General features: G+C 51.0%; 1 protein-coding gene across 2 annotated transcripts in view; it reads right to left on the reverse strand.

Moving 5' to 3' along the window:
* DPYSL2 (dihydropyrimidinase like 2) overlaps positions 1-21985 on the reverse strand; it is a 122956-nt gene that overhangs the window by 14323 nt on the left and 86648 nt on the right. For both annotated transcript variants that reach the window (XM_047717536.1, XM_047717537.1), the window contains exons 4-8: positions 16166-16330; positions 13510-13571; positions 12940-13020; positions 12305-12373; positions 7224-7344 (exon numbers count right to left, since the gene is read on the reverse strand). In XM_047717536.1, the coding sequence (XP_047573492.1) occupies positions 7224-7344; positions 12305-12373; positions 12940-13020; positions 13510-13571; positions 16166-16330 (498 nt within the window). The remainder of the gene's footprint in view (positions 1-7223; positions 7345-12304; positions 12374-12939; positions 13021-13509; positions 13572-16165; positions 16331-21985) is intronic.

Consider the following 21985-nt stretch of genomic DNA (forward strand, 5'->3'; position numbering starts at 1 on the left):
TTTTGAATTTTCTGGTTCTCCACCTGATGGGACAATTCCTAAGAAAAGAAGTTTGCCTGCACACAGTAGGCACTCAATAAATGTGTTTCACACTCATGAAAGGACATAATCGAGGGCATCAGTGCCGGAATTTGACCTCAGCCAGCCTTAACCACCATCAGGAATGCACCTCTCCTCGCCTCCTCCCTTCGTACACATGGCTGACTCACCCCCACAGCAACCCCCACAGGGTTCCCGCTTCTCCAAACACAAGGCCCTCAAGGCCAAACACTTTCCAGTCAGGAATGCACCTCCTTTCCTCTCCCCAGCCTCTTCCAAGGACTTTTCTCTTGATAATACACCACAACACCCTCCCTGCTGCTGGAGCCTCAGGAATTTTACAGAGGAGCAGCTCTCCAGCTGGGGGAGCGTACCTCGCCTGAGGAAATCAGTAACAATCCCAGGCAGGAGGGCCCACAGGCTACAGAACCCAGAGGAAAGCCTCACACAGCAGGAAGCCCCCCAGGCAGAACAGGGCCAAAGCTCAGAATCACCCACTCCTGAGTTCCTGATCCACTCAAAGCCTCCCAGGCAGGATTTGGTCTCGAGGAGCCAGCTGGGCAGCTGCACAAACGGCTCCAGCTCACCCCGAAGTGGAAGAACACTGCACAATGAGAAGGCCTTGGCTGCTGCCAGCACCATTTTTAAACGCAAATGGCCAAGCAAACCAGCGCTGGGCCCTGGGCTCTCATGGGAACTCCGGCTTCCAGCTTTTGGTTTGCACATTCAGCGGGACCTTCTGACCCAGCCGGGTCTGGAGGTCCCACTACTGCCTGAGCACAGAGGGGAGGTCTCTGCCAGTCATTAGGGAACCAAAGGATCCCACCCTAAAGGTTTCCTGGTTCTGTGGACATGAATAGGTTTGAGAGAGCGGAACGCTCAGAGAACAAGAGTGGTCAGACCTTCTTTGAAGATCCATGGGCAAGCATAAACATTTTCCGGTAACTTGTTCCTGCTCTTCCTCTCCCTGAAACTTTCGTACAAGGGGCATCTGGTTCCTGTAACACCTCCCGGATCCCACAACTGTGAGTGCCCTCGACCACCGTGGCCCTTCTGTGAAATACAAATCAGGCTGGGAGTCGAGTCCCGTCCTCTCTGTGCACAGGAACTCACAGTTCCCCACAAAGGGGTGAACCCGGCCAGCAGCTCCCCCCGCACCCTGGGAAGCCCAGCACGGGGTCAGAGCTCCAAGGCCATCGCACACCAGAACCTGCCTCCTGAGACTGAGGACGAGCAGGACACCTGGCCCAGGGCCGAACTAAGATGGGGATCCTGGAGAAGGAGGGAGGCATCTTGTGGCTCATGTCTGCTCTGGCCTGTTCACATTTCAAGGGATTCAGAGGTCCTTGCTGGCTCTCGGTCGATTTCTTTTCTTCAGCCCCCAAAGGCAGCGCAGGCGTTAAGCCGTTCTGTAGGGGACCTCCACCTCCAGGGAGATGTGGGACCACCAGGATGGGGCTCCACCACTCTGTCCTAAAGGCTGCCGAGTCCCTTCCCAGGGCACCTCTCCCATTTTATAAACCCTATATGGAAGGGAGCTGTGGATGAGCTTTTGGACCTCCGTCAGGCCACAGACCCCACTAAAGTGCGTGCCAGAGAGAACTCCCAATGATAATATAACATGAAATAAGCTGAAATTGCCTTCACGCACTCCTCCAAACACACTGCTGACTCGTCCTTGGCAGTAGTCAGACCCTCGTGATCTTCTTCTCCAGGCAAAGTCTGAACTGAAGGATGTGACCCCAAGCCAGCCTCTGGCAGGCCCTCTAGCATGGACAGGAACTGTGAGGCCCTGGCGGTGGTGTTTATTCACCAGGAGCCCAGGGCCTGAGGGCACCCGTGGAGAATAAATGCGAGGCTGGGGTTTAGAAGTGTTTGACAGCTCCCGGCTCTGACAGTTAGGTCATTTCCCATGAACGGGAAGCAGGAGGACAAATCCAGAGTACAAATAATGGGAAACCATGTGTGTGTATTTCAAAATGCAGCCACAAAAGTGCAGTAAGAAATCAACTGGGTGGGGGCGCCTGGGTGGCTCAGTGGGTTAAGCTTCTGCCTTCGGCTCAGGTCATGATCTTAGGGTCCTCGGATGGAGCCCCGCATCGGGCTCTCTGCTCAGCAGGGAGCCTGCTTCCTCCTCACTCTCTACCTGCCTCTCTGCCTACTTGTGATCTCCGTTCTGTCAAATAAATAAATAAAAATCTTAAAAAAAAAAAATCAACTGGGACAGGGACACACACACACACACACAGCCACTCTCCCTCTCCTCTCAGAGAACCCACAGCCAGAATTCAACAGCCTAGGGGCTCTCCACGGATAACCAGCACTACCAGTCCATGGCGTGTTGGGTCAACAGAGATGCACAAAATATCACCACTGGATTCCCCTATCAAATACTTCTCAGAAGAGGCTAAGTTTGGGTTGACCATGGATTTGATTCCTTAGAACATTTATGTCAAACTGAGCCTAACAAGAGTGGCTGGTTCTTCCTAATGACACTGGGCAAAGTGGGGAAAGAAAAGGATGAATCCAATGATTCAGACTCCAGGCCTGAGTGCTACAGAAATGACACAAAAGTTTCCACATCTGCCCTGAAAGAGAGCCTTATCTCCAGTAGTCTCAAAGTTCAGATGGCTGGAAACCAACCCCAGAGTCTCATCCTGCAAGTGGCTACACGACAACACGGCACTAACTCCCAGCCTGGCAAGGGCCCTGACTGGGAAGGAAGTCCGCCTCTAGACAGCCTCGGGCTCGGGCTCGGGCTGCGGCCTCGAATCTTCCGAGTCTGCGGGCCTGCCTGGGTTCAGACCTCACAGCACCCACAACAACCCTGAGAGCCTCTTGCTTCAGACCAGTCTGCTTCTCTCTCCCTCTCTTCCCCTGTCCCTCATTCTCTCTCTCCTTCCTTCCTTCTCTCCCCCCGCCCTCCCTGCCTCTCCATATACATATATGGGCTCTGTTTCTCTGAAGAGCCCTAACCCAGATTTTGGTGAGATTTTATGACATTCACGAGCCAACCCATATGTCAAGATGATTAAGTTGTGAATTAACTTAATGCTAAGGCTTCATCCCCAAGTTGGGGTGGTCCTCACGGGCTCCACGAACACAAGTTTCTCATGACGCCGGAGTCATTCCGATTGACCCACAGGGCGTAGGAAGTTTTGGTTCCAGCTTGGGTTCCCAGGGTTTAACATGCCTCAGCAGTCACCAGATGTTCTAAACAATTCCGCCTCTGAGTTACAGGGGTGGGCGAGGAGGAGGATGGAGAAGGACATCTGTCAGATGAGGTTATCAGGCACAGCTGACACACTACCATTCCTACACAGAAGGCACCAGGAGCCGCGCTAGATTCCATTTGCGGACAAAGCGGAGTCTGAGGGAGCCATTTCTAGAGAAATCCCCACCCTGGACCCTCAATGGAAAAAGGTGGCCAGGAGTCTGGAACCATGGGCTGGATGACCTGGGGCAAGATATTTACTTTCTGCATTTTAACTTCTCTTCCACGAAATGAGCCTACTGAATTGACCAATGTCTAAGTTCTTCTGAAGAGGAAAAGATGCCCCAAATATTTTTTTTCCAGGCTGTGTCTTCATTTCCTTATCTGCAGAATGGGGTGGATGATACGTAGTCCTGCTGATGGGCACAGCACAGAGGGAACAGCCCAAGTGACGCTGTCTCTCTGGGAGATGGGAGGACGGCAGGTGGTCGCACTGCATCTAGTGCACATAGAATATCTTCTCACTTACGGTCATCTCCCATCCTCACTAGCCTATATACCTCCTGTCTCAGACTTAGGACCAGCAGCCTTCTAGGTGGAGAAGCACATGGGCATTAAGAAGACATAAAATCATGGTCTTTCAACCGCTCCCACTGTAGAGAAATGTCGAGTCCCCTTATGCAGCCTGATCTCCCTGAGACAGGTGGGGTGTGTCTGTAAACAGTGGCCCCTTCCTCTGTGTGTTCTAACCATACCTGGCGTGCAACTGAGCATTTCCCATTATGACTTTCTATCCAAGTGTCCCACCCCAATGAGTGAAGGAGCTGAGGGCTGGGACCATGTCTTGCCTCCAGTGCAGAAGCCTGCAGGATCACATAATAAAGTTTGCCGAATAAATGAAGATTTCATCTATCCATTTTACAGATGAAGACAAGGAGCAGCAGTAAACTGGCAGTGCCTTACCACCTGCCACTGGGGACTGGAAGAGCGCTAGAATCCTTAGCAGAAAACCCCTAGCCTGGATCAGCAGGCATCCTTGCTATACTTCCAACCAACCCTTTACTCTTTGACCATGAGAACGGTGGGGAGTTATTATAAACATCTGTACGTCTATCACCTCTGTTAGGTGCCATCTTCACCCTACAAGATAAGTCACTATCGCTAGCCCCTGCCCTTGTAGAAAATAAGATCTAGTGACGGTATGGGAGCTGCCCGGCATCACATCCTCATGCACGCAAGCTGGGATTTGATCCAGGACAGAACACACTGATCCCAGAACGCAAATGTGTAATAAAACCTTATCCTATTTCCTTCTTGGTTGTCTGGGAATCTTTGCTTCTGTATTACACACAACTCTACTAGGTGACAAGCTCAAGTTTCTACCAGGTTTGTCAAGAAACAAAACCCCAATGGGGACACCTGGGTGGCTCAGTCAGTTAAACATCTGCCTTCAGCTCAGGTCATGATTCCAAGGTCCTGGGATAGAGACCCACATCGGGCTCCCTGCTCTGCGGGGAGCCTGCTTCTCCTTCTCCCTCTGCCTGCTGCTCCCCATGGTTGTATGCTCTCTTTCTCTGTGTCAAATAAATAAAATCTTAAAAAAAAAAAAAAAAGAAAAGAAAGAAAAAAAGAAACTAAACCCCAACACATCCCAACACTGCTCATTTCAAAATAATCTCAAAACATGAAGGTAACTCAGCTACCCGTGTGACTCTTTGGGCCTGAAGTCAGGCACCTGACAATCAAGCCCAATCCTACCACTCACTAGTTCTGAGCTTCGGTTTACTCAGCTGCAAAGTAAACCAAAGCACAAGAATTCCTGCCCAGACTGCCTCCCAAAGTTGTTATGATGAAGTCCCAACAAGATGGAAAGAGCCTTAAGAGCCAACAAGCAAGCAAGGATCTCTCATTCTTGCTCATTAGCACCCAAATGCACCGGAAATTCCCTTCTGGCAGCTCAGGCCCAAGGAAAGCAAAGGGTTCCACAGACTACAGGGGGTCAGTTGGAATGCAAAAAGCCACTGAGGGAACCGAGATGTAGGCACCACACTGAGGACTCACAGGTGGAAGGTTCTGGAACAGACCAAAGTAGTCCCTTCTTAGTGCTCGCTGCCCAATACACACAGGGTCAAAGTCCAAAAGATGACAGAGGGACTCATCAGGCACTGAGGTGAGAGTATTAGAGCGGGGCTGGACTTTCCAGTAACATACTCCATCTCTCCTTTTCAAGTAAGGAAACTGAGGCACGGGAAGGAGAAGCCCCTGAGCTGCCCGCCAAGCTGGCTCACAGGCCAGCACTCTGAGCCCCAGACCAGGGCTGGTGCCACCCGCCAGGGCCAGGTTCTCATGAGAGACTGACTCCTCCGCCCTCCTATTTGGACAAGTGAAAAGTCTGAATCAGAAAGCAGGTTCTCGGGTTTTCCATTCTGTTAAATGGAACGTTAAATTCTATTAAAATTATGTTAAAATGCCTTACGCTCTATGCCCCAGGAGACTCTTAACTCTTTGCTTATTATCATCATCTGGGTACAGCATTGTTCCTAAAATAACTAAAGCTACCCACTCACTTCCTCTTTCCAGACACCGTGCCAACTGTCCCCATGCTCCGTGGAAGCAGCGGTTCTGTGATCAGTGTTGGGGGCTGAGGCTGAAGCAAACATGTGCCCAGAAAGACAAAGGGCCCAGGCGAGGGAGGGTCATTGACAGAGATCATCCACAGCATCTCCCAGAAAACAACTCCACGCTGATTCTGAGTAGATGCCTTACTCCAGTGACTGTCGCTTTACTTCAAAAAGGCAATTCCTATTAGCAGCCAGGAGAGGGCAGGTGTCCAGGAGGATAGGAACACAGCAACCGTGCGTGGCCAAGCCTCCGGGCAGAGGCCCCTGGGAGAGCTCCAAGGAGCCCCGGCACGGAACTGCTGGGTCCGTCTGGAAGCCATCATCTCTGGGGACAAGCTGACTCAGTGGTCATTGAGCAATCTGTTCTAGGACTCGCACCAAGTCACCCACCATTGAAGGACTTCTACGGTCCTTCTGCATGCGATCACATCCCGCAGAAAACTGGAAACAGAAGCATAAAGGTCACACCGTTCCCTTCTTGGCAGAGAAAAAAAAAAACACAGAGATAAAGGGACAGAAAGAGAGAAAGAGAGAGAGACCAGGAGAAAGCCAGACAAAGATCAGGAAAGAAATGATGAGGCCAGGACATGCACCCTCACAAACCAGGCGCCACTGGGCTGTCCACAAACCTGGACTCCCAAGCCCAGGACACGTGGGTGGTGTGAGGACTCAAAACTCACAGTCCATGGCAGATGACAGGAGAGGTCTGTTGCATTCATAACGTATAAGGGGTGCCACGGACCAGCCTTTAGAAGCAGCAGGGGAGGCTGTACTTAGTCAACTAGCTCCCAAGAACCTTCTCGATGGGCTCCCTAGTGCTGACAAAGTGCCAGCCTCAGCCCCGAATAAGTCAATATAAATTTAAAGGGAGCGACTCAAGCACCCAGAGAACTAGACATGAGGAGAGCCCGGGGGCAAAACGCTCTGCCCTACACCCTCACAACACTGTCTTACTCACCCGGGCAGAAATCACTACCAGCCACAGAGCAGGGACTCATTTTGCAATGGAATGCTCTCCAGAAGGACTCTGGGGCAGATGAGAAGGACGCCATCTGCATGCCTAGTTTATGGGGACTGCATCGAGTCAAGGCTAACTTGTCTGTGGGAGCGGGGGCGGGAGGGAAATGTGCCCACCCACCCACTCTTTGTGCGCGGCTTTAAATAGACGGTGACGAGGCAGCCGCTGTGGAACAGACAGAAACTGGAGCTCCCCGCCTCGCTCGGTGGTAATTAGGTTAATGCTGGAACGTGATGAACACAGCCCACTTGGCACGCAGGTCTGGAAAAGGAGCCACCTGCCTCCCTCGCGAACCTGCCCGCAGTCAGACAGCTGGTAAGGCGACACTCACCCTTTTTCCGGGCCTGGGCGATGACTTCGGCCGCACTCTTGCTCATCACCTTGGTGACGTACAGGGGGCAGTTGGTCTGGTTGGCGATGGTAATCGAGCGGTTCACAGCTTCGGCCTCGACCTGCAGAGGAGCACGTGGATGTGAGAGCTGTGCCCCGTCTGCACCCTCAACCCACCAAGGGAGGCCGAGAGGAATGAAAAGCCACCACCACGTCCTCAGGGTTCTGCCCTGAGCAGCATCACAGGAGGGGGATGGGACTTTCCCAGGGTCACTCAAAACGGGTGGGTGGAAATGATGGGGCAATTCCTTCAGAGACCCTGTGAGTGGCTGGAAGGGTGCCCAGCAGACCTACACCATCAGCATCAGCTGGGAGCTGATAAGAAATGCAGACTCTCCGGCCCTTCTCGGAACCAACGGATCAGTAACTCTGGGGATGGGACCCAGAATGTGGGTTTTAAGAGCTCTAGGTGATTTTTAATGCTTGCTCCTCTGAGAAAACCACCGGGCACGGAAAGGGATTGCCCCCAAGTCAGTGCATTCCTTCTAGCTGCAGGTCTTGAGTCAAGCCATCCAGGGATGAGATTTTTGTGCTGGGCTTCTATCCGACACCCACAAATGGGACCCAAGGAGCAATGTGACCTCACATGGCTCTGGGAGCAGGCAGATTTGCGGCAAGCCATGGTCTTCAGTATGGGTAACATGTCTGTGGCTGCACAGGCTGGTATGACCCTCAGTGTGGGATGGGAGAGCTGTTCCAATTCATGATTCCTTAAACCTGATGCTTCAACAACTAATAACCCAGACGACCCAGTGATTACTGCTGACTACCTGGCCAAGTAAGACTACTAAGCTCAAGGTATACTCTACAGATATATGTGTTAGAACAGACAAGTGCAGAGCCCGTGCAATGATAGAATGATGGCTCTCAAAAAGCCTTTTGTTCCCTCCCTAAATCCTGGCAGAAGCTGTGACTTCAACACCTCACACCAAGGGGCTGGGTTCAACTCAGATTTTTTGTATCTTCTGTGCCCCAGTGTAGTGCCTGGTACACAGCGGTCGGCCCAAAATGTTTACTTATTGTATGTTAACATTTAAAGCGAGCTTCTACTTTTCCTAAGTGGTAGCTGAGCTCCTAACTGAATTATTTTAGCCAACCAAGCTTCCTCAGGAGCTTGACCAAGAGCTGAAGTTCTACAATGGCGTTAACTGGTAATCTAATTTAATAAACGAAAACAACTTCATTCACATTGGCCCTTTCGGGCATCAGCTATGTGAAGAGAGAGGCCTCAAAATTCAAAGGCAAACCAAATGGCTCTTGCAAAAGTTCATTAAACCTCCAAATGTTTTTAATTCCTGGAATAGCTGAGCCACCCGCCCTCCCTCTCCCTGACTCCAGTTACAACAGAAGTGCCTCTGACCAGGGGCAGCACAGAGGAGGGACAGTCGGAATCTCTGAGGTCACGTCAAGAGTCCACAGTGTGAAGCATGGAAAGGACTTTTCTAGAAGCCTCACGGCTTCCCAGGGGCGCCAGTGACTAACCCAATTAATGGGCCCAACACCAACACTTCTGAAAGTGAACAGAGGCACTATTAATAACAGCATGGGAGCAATGGGCATGGGCTGGGACTGTCCTGGGTGAACTGGAATGTGAAATCAGACCAATTAGGAAGTAAATGGAGCGAATGTGCCAGGTCTATGGGGGGCCCTGAAGGATGGGCATCCTGGGGCCCTGTGTGGATTTGCTCATCCTCCGTGAGGTGAGCTCTGACCCCTCCCCTGCCACAGCACATGCCCCGGTGAGGGCACAGGCCTGACTACAAGGTAACCTCATGGAAAGAGGTCACTTAAACCCCAAGTCTCTGGGTTCCTTCCAGAACCGTGAAGGGATCCACATTTACCCTTCTGTGTGTACCTGTACATGCCTCTTACACGCAGTGAATGGATTTAAATAGCACCTACTTGAAATATTGTGAAAATAGTATTACAGCTCAAAATTTTTTTTATTGTGTTTATCTCAGTAGAGTTATCAAGGGGTTGGAGGGGTCATCCAGCCTTGCTGATTTTTAAGGTCAGGCACCCCAAGATCCAGAGAGGACAGCCACTTGCCTAGGAACACACAACAGTGTCAGTATGCACCAGACAATCAGAATACACAGTAGTGTCTGTAACCACACACCCTTGCACGCCCAGTCCTCCATGTCTCATACCCAGTCGCACTTCCAACAGGGCCCAGCTGGAAAATTCCCTTCTCTGGGAATGATATTTTGTCCCTGTCACCCTCATCCCCGAGTCTCCCACTTTCTTCCCTGATGCCAGTCTTTCAGCCCAGAGCCCATCACAGTCTGCCCTTCCTAGTTACTCTCCACCTGTCTCTTCCTCCCCATCTCATCCTCAATCCCCTCCTCGTTTGTCTTGCTGTCCCAGCAGGCCCGGTCATTATGCACACGGGGCACCACTGGGCGGCCAGGCAGTTTCTAGATTTCCACATCCCCGGTGGTGTCTCCTCTCAATCTTCCCAGCTGGGCCTGGGGAGAACCGAGCCAAGTTAACCACCACGATGTGGCGACAGGGGACAACACCGAGAAGGAAGGACGTGTTCATATGAGGTCAACGGCTGCCACTGGCAAGCGGGCTGGATCTCCCTCACTGCCCTGCCCAGCTCAAGCTCCTGCTCTCTTCTCTTTTTTATCCACAGAGGGTCTAACACATGACAGATGCCCAGCAACAAACAGAAAAGTCATCACCAGGAGCTACGGGAGAAGGTGGCGGCTCATGCCTGCTGGCTCAAGGGGCTGTCCTTAAGGGTGCATCTGCTCAGGGGAAGAACCAAATGCTGGGGCCGACAGGGAGCCTCTGATCAGCTAAGAAGCAGGGGACCCTGGAAAGCACCCACTACAGCCTTTCATGAGACAACAGGGTGCTGCCCAAAAGCCCAGAGCTCCTCAAACTGGAGCACTCCAGACCTGTCAGTCCCCAAAGAAGGCCTAATAATCCACGTCTGGGGACCCCGAAATTCTCCACGCAACAACTGCTACAAGGGAAACCTCCTGTGTCTGATCGTGGAAGAACGGGTTTGACTTTAGTGGTCAAAAGAGCAACAAGAACAACTCTCCTCCAATAGCTTTTGCCCGTTTCACAAACCCTGGGCTTGCGTCCTGTGTTTAAGTCTGCAGGGATCTGGGGATACTAGGACAGACAGAAGGAGAGGAAAGCAAGCCCCCAGGAAGGCTCTTACAAGTTCAACAAGAGTCTGGCTCTCAGAAGTAGCCTCGTGAAACAAGGTAAGTGGCACTGGCTCTTCTCGGAGGGCAACACCTTCTCCCCCACCTGCAACTTCGACAACTGGACAAAGGGGAAAGCACACTTTCTGAGCCAGGTGCCATCGCTGGTTACAGGGGCCCACCGGCTTTATGGTGAGCTGGGGCTCCCGAGTGTGTGTTTGTGTGCACACGCGCACACAGTACATGCGTGCAAACATCCAAGGATGAGCATTCCCAGTATGCGTGTATACGTGTGTACACGTGTGTGTACATGTTACATGTACACACTGCTGTACAAAGCCAGCCTCGGTACTCTGAACATCAGCTACAGGGACTATCACCCTCTTTCTCTGATCAGTTCCTCCCCAAGTCCCTGTCTACCAGCCCCAGCGACAGCACGCACAGGACCTTCAACCCCCCTTCACCCATGTGCCAGCCCCAGCTCAGCCCTTCGGCTTTCTAGTGTGCGTGGAAGGTTGGATGGTATGACAGGAATCCTAAGGCCTGGAGCGGGACCGGACAGTACTGGAAATGTCGCAGTTTCTGTCCTTCAGCTGACAAGAGGAAGGTGCCCTGGTGTGTGTGTATGTCTGTGGCTCTGTCTCTATGTGTGTGTCTGTCTGTTTCTGTCTGTGTGCATGTGCATGTGCAGGAAGAAGGGCAGGACAAGGAAATACAAATCCTCTGTGTGCAGGACATTCCAAGGGCCTCCTCCCCCTTCTCTTTTTCCGGCCTCTTTCTGACTTTCTTTCTCCTTTTCCAGGCTCACTTCTTCCCCAAAGTCAGAGGAAAAAGGTTATAGATAGCCTGCCCTCCTACCCCAACCCGGATAATCTTGATGGCACCTTTGGTCTCCAAACCCTTACAAATCTATCTTCTTCTTAGGGGGAGCCGGTGGCCCCTGCACTACAGGTCAGAAACTGAACCCTTCCCAGGGCCAGAGGGAACCTCCCGTTCTCAAGCTCTGTGCTTTGCGGGCACTGGTCCCATTCATAGTCCTCTGATCAAGCATCTCCTTCCACTTGTTGCCACAAGGAAAAATCCTACTGTTAAAGCCAACAGCCAGCTCCTTGAGGACTGTCATTGCCTGTCACTTCTCTCCTGTAAGAAGAGTCTGTTTGTTTCCATGAGACATCCAGCATTCTCTTTGTTGAGAGCTGACCATGTCCACAAAAGCCTGACCTCCACGGAGCCTTTCATCAAGGAGCCGATTTCCGAAAAGGTCACAGATTCTAAGTTTAAAAAAACAGATTCCCCAGCATGTAAGATGTGAGTACCTCCCTTCTGTCTCACAAGCCTAACCATCCAAGACAGTGACTCTCAGCCTGCGTGCTCCTGCTCTCAGTGATCCCTCTGGGTCTGGAAGATCGTCTGCCCCTCTCTGCTGATATCCCGGCCAGACCTACCATGGAAAAACTGACAATTCTCTTTATGCCGTTTAGCAATTTAGAAGAGCTTTTAGATCCCCGTGACGATGTCCTGGCGATGGTGAGATTCTGGAGGCCCCACGTTATGAACCACAAAACCCACATTGCAGGAGGCTATTAAGAAGCTGTTTGTGTCTACCCAAGAAAGGACGTGGCGGCTCAGAGACACAAGGGAGAGCCTCCAGCCTAAACAACCCCCACGGCTCTCCTCCACAGCTCAGGCGAGGACCTCACATTGCCTATGTAGACACCCACACATGTAACCTGTGACTTCTCAGAGGGCCCAAATTCAGATCCTGAGAAGTCCCAGTCTCGACGGGAAGTGGGTTCTATGTGGCTCTGGCAGCCCCCAGGGGACACTGAGTCACGTGTCCCATTCAACAGATGTTCACCTCCTCAGGCCGGCTCAGCACATGACCCTCGGGGCCCGTGATGCCCAGATCCAGGATCCTCTGCTGTTCCTGCAAGGTTGAAAGAAAGCCAGGCCATCAGTGAGAGCTGGACTACACATGGGTCTGATGGCTAGAGATCTTTGACCCAAAAAGTTACTCAGGCAAGATGTAAAAAACAACATTTCTAACCGCTCAGCCCTCATCCCAGGACCTTGGGAATAGAAGGGCTCACCTCACTGTCCCCAGCCCTACCTGAGCTCCCAAGTGTGTTCAGCTCTTCCCCTGGGATGCTGAAACCCCATGTGTGCCCAGCTCTGGGCCACAGTGTCAAATATCTGCTGGGGTCACCCATCCCGCCCATCCCACCCACCCCGGAGGCAGCTCCGTGCCAGCACCGGGAGAAATGGCTCTTCTGTGGAAAGGGAACAGGCAGAGAGTCCCATAAAACACAGGAAGGTGCGTGTCACCAACATCCGTGCTGCCAGTGAGACTGCCAGCCCCGGGCCCTAGGACAGTGGCACCGGGTCACCCTGCTTTTTCCCCCTTGCAGCTGGGCTACAGAGTGCCTTCCCTTTCCCAAGCCCACCGCTCGCCCTGTAGGTCATGAAGACAGCACGAAGAGGAAAGCGCTGTACCTCTGCAATGATGTCACCGTTCTCTGCATGGACTTGGGCGATCGCACCGATATCCCGAATCACGCTCAGGACTTCATAGATCTGGCGGGGAGAACAGAGACAGGGGTTTCCATCTCCCCGTTTACAAGCACAGCCACGCCCCTGCCAGTCACAGAAGTCAGAAACAGCACCCACGGCTGCTCCTACTCAAGCCAGCTCTCTTGACAAGCCCCAAGGTCAAGGCTTCTGGCCCCCTGTGGCAGAGCAGGACCACTCAGGAATCAAGAGGCAGCATGACCTAAAGGACGGGGAGTAGGCGAGGCTCATGGAGGACACCCCTGGGCCATGTTGTCCCAAAGAGGAAGCTCCAAGGCCTACTCCAGAGCCTGGTGGAACACCAGTCCTGGGGGGCGGCCAGGACACTGGGGTCATACCCTCCCTAAAGGTAAAGTTACCCCAGGGCCCTCATCCACTAGTCACTCCCACGAAGCTAAGGGACATACATACACTGGAGGCAGCTTCCAAGACAACAGCATTGGCCCCGATGTATTAAATGCCCATGAGCTTGGGCAGAAAGCCAACTTTCCTTACCTGGGAATCGGTTAGCTGGAAGCGATCCTTGAAAGCCATGTACACGAGGAAGGAATTTACCCCTAGTGGATAGACAAAATAGAGGTGGAAATGTGACTTTAATGCATAAACCAAATAATCCGGAAGCAAGTAAGAAAGATATGATACAGTGCATATGTGTATAGAGAGAGAGACAAAGAGAGGAAGGACAGGAGAGAGAGAGAGCAGAGAAACAAAGATAAAGCACATGAGGTAAAACATAAAGAATTGGTAAAAACAAAAAACAAGAAAAAATAAGACTGGGATGCAAAAGTGGTTTTTAGTATCCTGACAGTTCTTCTCTAAGTTTATTGAAACTGGAAGTTGCCCGCTTTGTATACCCATCCAGATACACAGCGCTGTTACTCACAACAGCCAAAGGGCAGAAGTGTCCACTGACAGATGAATGGATACACGAAATGTCATACAGCCATACAACAGGACGGAAATCCTGTCACATGGATGAACCTTGAGGACATGATGCGAAGGAAAATGTGCCGGTCATTAAAGGACAGACATGCAGGACTCCATTAATATGTCAAACTTACAGAGGCAGAGAATTGGGCTTTACCAGGGGCTAGAGGAGGAGGCGGGGGTGAGGGGTTAGGGTTTGTGTTTAACAGGTGTGGAGTTCCTGTTTGGAAAGATTAAAAGTTCTGGGGATGGAAAGTATAATGATTGCCCACTGGACTGTACATTTAAAAGTGACTCAGGGGCGCCTGGGTGGCTCAGTGGGTTAAGCCGCTGCCTTCGGCTCAGGTCATGATCTCAGGGTCCTGGGATCGAGTCCCGCATCGGGCTCTCTGCTCAGCAGGGAGCCTGCTTCCTCCTCTCTCTCTCTGCCTGCCTCTCTGTCTACTTGTGATCTCTCTCTGTCAAATAAATAAATAAAATCTTAAAAAAAAAAAAATAAAAAAAATAAAAGTGACTCAGATGGTAAAATTTAGGTTATGCTGTATTTTACCACAATTTTAAAAATTGAAAAATAAAAGCTGCCCTCAACTGCTGGGACTTTAAGAAAACAAATGAGAAGATTCAGGGGGATGAAGGTCTGTAATAAATGCCTCGTCTTTGGTAAATAAACTACTCCAAGCTGATTTTTTAGAAACCTTTTAAGTAAGAAAGGGTCCAACAAGCCCATGTCGCAATTCTCACCCTGGCATTTCAGAGTCCTTGTCACCGAGGCACCAGACCAGACATCCCTGCCCCACATCCATCACAAACATAAGCCACCACACTGACAACCTAGTCCTGGAGCTTAATTCACACCACCTGGGGTGCTGGACGCTGCCCCAGGTTCAATGGCTCGAGACATCCCAGCCTTTCTCTCCTGTCAGGCAACAGTTGCTATGGTAACCCTCCTGGCTGATCTGAAAAGTCAATTTCTTTCAGTATGGAAAGTTAAACCCCCCGGAGCCTCAGTATTCTCAAAAATAAGAAAGGTCAAGGGTGACCTATTTTCTTTTAGGTAGGATCTTCATACCAGAAAGAATCTTAGGATATCTAGTCCAATACTCTCATGTGAGAGATTTTTTTTAAATTGAGACTTAAAAAATTTAAGTTAATTCCCCAAGATCATAGAAGTCCAGACTTTCATTCTGGGTGTTTTCTGCCATGTCTATGGATACCTACCATACCCGTGCCTGGAGATTTCCCTCCTACTATTTTACTCACAGCTCATGGTACTTCTGAGCTTATAAGTCTTGGAACCTGAGAGCAACAGATGCATCCCTGACAGTTAAGATCCAGTGAGGTCAACATGTCACCCCAGGAGTCTAGCCTATAGCCAAGCTCAAGAGGGCCCCAGCATATCATGGGACTTGGCGATAACACCCCAACTGCCAAGGTTCCTTTGGACAAAACGGTCCCAGAGGTACCTTGAGGTAGCTCCCATTCCTCCAGCCTCCCTGTGAATCTTCCAGGGCCCAACCTCTGGAATCCTACTCCCTAAAATAGTCCTATGGAATAAAAAGGAACTTGGAGACCTGGGTGGCTCAGGTAGTTACATGGCTGAGTCTTGGTTTTGGCTCAGGTCATGATCTCAGGGTCATGAGATCGAGCCCTGCATCGGGCTCTGCGCTCCAAGGGGAGTCCACTTGACATTCTCTCTCGCCTTCTACCCCTCCTCCTGCCACTCTCACTTCCTCTAAAATACATAAATAAATCTTTTTTTAAAAAAAGAAAGAAAGAAAGAAAGAAAGACTGTTCAGGTTGTCCCAGAGCCTCCTCACCCTCAAATCTATCCTGGTTCTTATGGGTCTGTACAACGAGCTTGCCTGAGTCCCCCACTCAGTGTCCTGGGCCCCCGCCCCATGACTGCCCAAATCCTTGGCCTCAACTCTGCAACCTGGCTGGGTGCAGTTCCCTCAAGCCAGTAAGCGGTGAACAGCTGTTCCATAAGAACCGGTCGCCATGGTGAGGCTCAAGTTCTCATGTCCACGGAAGCTTCTGCTACTGCACTGGGTATGGTCACCTCCAGTGGGCCCTAGCTCAGCCCAACCCTTTCTCTGGCAGATGAGGAGGTGAGGCACAGAAGGGATCTGCTAGCGAGATTCACAGAGCAATCCCTCACAGAGCTGCACCAGCTCAGGCACCGAAGGGGGACTCTCCCCAGAGCCCACTGGTCAGCACAACCTACCGTGGTCCTTCACCAGGGCCTCCATCTCCTCCTGGATGCCCTTATGCCATTCAGTGATATCCACGTGCAGAGAGTAGTCACAGCACGACTTGCTGTCAGCCCATTCCCTCCACTGGTCGAAGGCTGCCAGCAGGCTTGTCCCAGGCTCAGGCACGACATGGTCAACTAGAAAAGAAGAGACACCGGTCGTCACCAACAGAAGTCTCGAGGGCCAATGTCGGCAGCTGCTTTCCCGTTGCAACCTTGAACAAGGCTCCTTGGGTTCAAAATCGAGATGGTGATCTCTATAACCAGCTTCTAAGAATCACCCGAAAACAGCGGACTCCCCGAGAGGAAGAAAGCAGAAACTTGGCATGGTGTGCGTGATAACCCTGGTGAAACCACGCAGGCACTGCCCAGATCTGATCACCCAGCTCAAAGGCCCTGAAAGCACGTACCTCGGACACATTTCACGGACAATGAGTCCTTATGGACAATGGCAGTGTCAAATGGCCGGCCAGAGCTGCCAGCCCTTTTTGTGTGTTGATAGCTGCCAGTGAGACGTCCCCACCAGACGGCAAGGAACTTGAAGATGCTGGACCACAGCCATGCAGACTGGGGCTTTTAAAGGTTCCCGGCATATCCAATCTCTCTATGCCGCTCATATTTCTGCCGCATAATACCACTTTGTAATTTAAGGGAGATCTTTCGTCTTAAGAGCTCAAAGCATCTTTTAAAATGGTGGTCATTGTTATATTGGTATTGAGTTAGGAGGAGATGGAGGACAGGGGACTTCGGACTCCAGCTGACCCGAGTTGATCTCTGGCTCCAACGCCTACCAGTACGTGCTCTTGGATAAGCGGCTTAATCTCCAGCAACCTAAGTTTCTGGACTGTTTCAAATGGGGATATGAACGGCCACACACATTTCTTAGGAGGACTGGATGAAACAGCGTATCTACTGATCTTCTGTCATTCACTTATTTAAATCCTCCAACAATCTCCCCTTGCTCTTAAGATAGGGAATCGTGTCCCCAGCAAGGGCCAAAAGATTCTGCCCAGCTTGGCCCTTGCCTACGTCTGCAACATCACTCTGGATTATCTCCACCTTGCACTTTGCTCTCCAACCACGGGGGCTACCTTTCAGTTCCTGCTCCCTTCTGCCACAAGACCTTTGCAGAGGTACAGTATCTCTAAATCTCAGAGGGCTCTGACCCGGTTACTCTGATGACAAGTGGTTTACCAGAACAATTACTCCCCATCTTCTACACAGAGACACTAAAATATGAAGCAAAAAGGCTGGTCCAAGGTCAAACCAAACTTATGCAACAAAGAATATAAAACCCAGGACTCCACACACCTAAAGCAATGAATCATTCTTCTAAATAAAATATTAGATTGTCTACACCCAGGGAAGCAGTTCTCCACTAAAAAAAAATGCCAGCCCGGCAATGCTAGTGAGCTCGAATTTCTGAAACAGATCAAATCTTGCAGATGCTGCTGAACAGTAATCCACTGAGCTTGGTTTTATATGTCTCAAAAATGTGGGCCTCTAAGCTGAATCTTCTTTTGATGAAATGCTTTCTTAATAAGCAATAGTATATGTAATTAAATGGGTCCACGCACCGCTGGTATTGTATCACATGCAGAATTATCTAATGAAAGCAAAGAGGACGTCGTGCACTGGGAATGCGAGTCGGTTCCATCTGTATAATGCTAACATAGAAACCCTGACAAAACAGTTCCAATTTTCCTAAACTGTGCCCCCCCCCCGCAATGCCAGAAGAAGAAAGGGGGAGTCGGGGGGGAGAGAAGGGTGGGGGGAGGAGAAGAAAATACGACTTTGTGGCCATCACAGAATCTCCCTAGTCATTTGCTGGCTTCGTCGCCTGTCCCACCACACCACTCTGCATAAGCTCCCAAATGGATCTTCTTAAGTCTTTCCCCAGATCCTGTCACTCTGCCGATGAATTTTTTGGTAGCAGTCTGCCACCTTGAGAATCCAGATTCAAATCCCCTCCATTCATCCCGTGGACTGGGTCTCATCTCACCATGGTACTCTCTGCCCCGAGCCCTGCTCACTACCATCAGCCCCCAGCTGTTTTCATTCCTTGACCTGCCTGACCCCTCCCACCTCTGGGCCTCTGCACCAGCAGTTCTCGCTCTGGAAACCCCAGTCCCCTGGCTCTTACTTGGGCATCTTTGCCTCGTCATCACTATCCCAGGATCACATCCCCATCAGCAGTCATTTCTGCCCCTGTGCCCACTACCGTGGTTTGCTATCTGACTCCCCCACTAGGATGTAAACTCCCTCAGCGCAGGGACTGAGTGCCTGATAGAGGAAGTGCTTGATGAACGTTTCTGATGAATGAATGAATGCTCCCTTCCAGCTTGCACTCCTCCCAGCAAGATGGGGCCAAGCACAGAAGGAGGTGCCCTTCCAGGAACTCGGCCAGATTTTCCTGTTCAACCTCAAGTATATATAAGGTCGTCTGGTGCTAAGCTACTCAAACTTGAGTGTGTTTAAGAATTCTCTTGAGAGCTTATGAAAACACAGGTTCCTGGACATCACCCCCAGAGTTTCAGATTCTGTAGGTCTGGGCTGAGAATTCCCATTTGTAGTCATCTCTCTTGGAGCGGGTCTGTGTGCCTTGAACCAGTCTGAACATCACCGAGTGCAGATCTTTTCCCATTTCCTCCTCCTACCACCTGAATTCACTCCTGCCCATTTTACCCTGAGGGTCCCGTTGTATGACCCACCAGCATTATCATTTACAAACCACATCAGGTTCCCTGTGGCTGTAATATGATGGCTTCCCTCCGTGTCCAAAAACAGCTCCCAGAGTGACAAACTCATGCAAACTCGGGACACAGACAAAGCTGAGGGCTCCAGGGAAGCTAAGCTTCCGCTAAGAACTAACAGCACTCAAGTAACGTGGCCGCGAAAAGCTTCCTCGTGTTTTCCCACAGTTCTCTTTCCATAGGAGCTCTCTCCAGGGAAAAGCTGCTGCAGGGAACAGGGCAGAATGTCATCCTCACTTCCGGAGGGAGCAGAGATTCCCCACTGAAGACACAAGCCTGCAGAGGATTTGTCCAGAACTCACAGGCCTTCCCTCTGGTGATTTTCCTAAGCTATCTGTCCCTGCAAGAGCCTGGCTCCTGCCTTGCTGCTGACCTTCCCCCTCACGAAAGAGGTGAGAGAAAGCTCCTCAACCCAGCCCTCCGCCATGCAGGGAAGAGAATGACCCTGGGGTCAGCAAGCCGGGTGTGGCTGCGGCTATGCCCGGCTACATCTACTCTTTGGGAACTCCATTTCTTTACGCGTAAAACGTGGGCCTAAAACGACCGACTGGGAGGGCTGCCGCAGGTTAAAGGAAGCCTGTATGAAAGCACCTTGCAAAATGTCTGGCACACACCGAGTTTTCACTCCCCTGGGACAAGCCCTGGGCAACATGCTGTGGTTTCGGCGGTAGGCCCGTGAGTCTGGTCTAGGAGGGAGCCAAGAACGTGCCGTAGGACAGAGGCCGGAACCGACGAGTCACAACCAGGGTCCTGCCTCTAGAAGACGCCAGCTACTTCCAAAGGACTGTTATTACTTCTCTTAAAACTGTCAAAAGACCCGCAGTTTTTAAATAGCTGAATGGACACGTAATTCACATACTACATGATTCGCCCATTTAAACTATACGAGTCAACGGTTTTTAGGCGAGTCAGAGAGTTGTGCAACCGTCGTCACAATCTAATTGTGGAACACCGCCCAAGAAAGAAACCCCATACCCATCTGCCGTCCTTCCCCATTCCCTCTTAAGCCTGCTGCTCCCAGCCCCAGGCAACCACTCATTCACCCTCTGTCTCTGTAGGTTTGCCCCAGCTGGACATTCATGTAAATGGAATCACAGAGCATGCGCTCGTCAGTGTGTGGTTTCTTTTGCTCAACATCACGTTCTAGAGGTCCATCCATGCTGGCGCAGGCGTCAGCCCTCCATTCTTTATTGCCCTGAGTGCTTGTACTACCCTATTTTTATATTTAGAGGATATTGGCAAGGTGCTGAATGCAAAATATATAAGCTCCTCCTTGAAAATTCAAAGAGAGAACTCCTCTGAAGTTTGCAGGATTCAGAAGACCCTATTTTTTTGTTGTTGTTTGTTTGTTTTTTAAAGATTTTCTTTATTTGACAGAGAGAGATCACAAGTAGGCAGAGAGAGGGGGTGGGGACGCAGGCTCCCCGCTGAGCAGAGAGCCCAATGCAGGACTCGATCCCAGGACCTTGAGATCATGACCTGAGCTAAAGGCAAAGGCTTAACCCACTGAGCCACCCAGGTGCCCCCTATGTCTTTAACTTTAAACTTTGAGGTAACTACCGTTTCACAGGCAGTTGTGAGAGATCCTTGGACCCTCCACCCAGTGGAGGTCCTCCACCAGGACCCCCTCTTTGACAAAATCCAAGACCCCAAGTGTTTAGAAGGCCAGCAGGTGGTGTCTATGACCAGCTCTCAAGGGACCCAGCATAACTGAAGACACAGAGGGGCCAAAAAAGTCATCATCGTGGTCCCTGCTCAGGAATTGAAGTGGCTGAGCAGGAACTCCATCCCAAAAGTTTCCTGGAGAGAAGCAGGTGGAGTGGGAGAAAGAGGCAGACAGAACTGCTGGGTCCCCCACTGGCCCCAGCCTCTCTGAAGCCTCACACATGATGCACGGAGGGCAGAAGTTCTAGAAGCTCCATTTAGTACACGTACCACCTCGCACTCCCTGTGGCACTGAATCTATCAGAACTGCCCATCTCCTGCCTCCCATTCCAGGATCCTCCCTGCCTTACTCTCTAGTCCCTGCACTGAGCCATCTGTGCGTCTGCCTCTCCTGTTCCCGTCCTAGACAGAATCAGCAGAGTTGAATTAAAAGCAAATCATCAGGGAGATGATGGTTCATCTGTGGGGCATCGAGCTGCCACCTACTTACTCAGCAAAATGCTGGGTGACCTATTCAGCAGAGAACAGCTTTTTTTCGTGGAGAGATAAGAGCCTTCGGGAGCCCCCCGCCTGCCAGTTAGAGTAAGATGATTTTGTTCTGGAAAAAAGCAGGAAGGGAAGAAAAAGCACCTGTCCTTGGGACATTGGGGGCTCCTGGAGAAGCGGTAGTGGAGGAAATGGAGCTAGCACTAGTACCTAACCCACAGGGTTCCGGCAAGGTGGAAACGAGCTAGCCTGGGAACTCCTTAGAAGGATGCCAGCTATAGAGCCGTGCTCAAGAAACACCAGGAAGAAGGGAAAAAAAAGAAACACCAGGAGGGAGACAGTTACACTCCTTTATAAAGAAAATTGCCACACATAAACCCCTCTGAGAGGTAGTTTGGGTGCCTCCAAAGCACACGGTTATGGGGCTACCTACTTGCCTTGCGTAAATATACTGCTTCTCCAGCAAAGCATTATTCTGAAGATCTGGAAATACCTCAAATGCTTGTGCCTGATTTCTCCTCTACAAACCAGTGACCACGCACATCTCATAGCACCTTTGTGAGTGCTCGGTAAGGCAGTATTAGTTAACAACCAAGTGCTATTCTGATAGGAGCACATCCTCTTCCCTGGGTCCCCCAGAGCATCAAGTGGGAGGACTGGCATACAGAAGGTGCTCAATAAACAGAGGAGAGACCAAAGGTCACACATGCCTCTGGCAAGAAAGGTCTCTGGCCGACTCTAGAAACGGAGCACGGAGGAACCTCTTCCTCCAAAGAAGCCCAGCCATGGGGCTCTGTGATTGAACACTCCAGTCCAAGGCTCCCTAGCACTCCCTGGGAAAGCTCTCAGAGCACACAGCTTTCCCGGCCAACTGCCACACAGACTCCCT

Source organism: Lutra lutra, chromosome 2 (assembly GCF_902655055.1).
Source record: "Lutra lutra chromosome 2, mLutLut1.2, whole genome shotgun sequence".
Classification (NCBI taxonomy): Eukaryota; Metazoa; Chordata; class Mammalia; order Carnivora; family Mustelidae; genus Lutra; species Lutra lutra.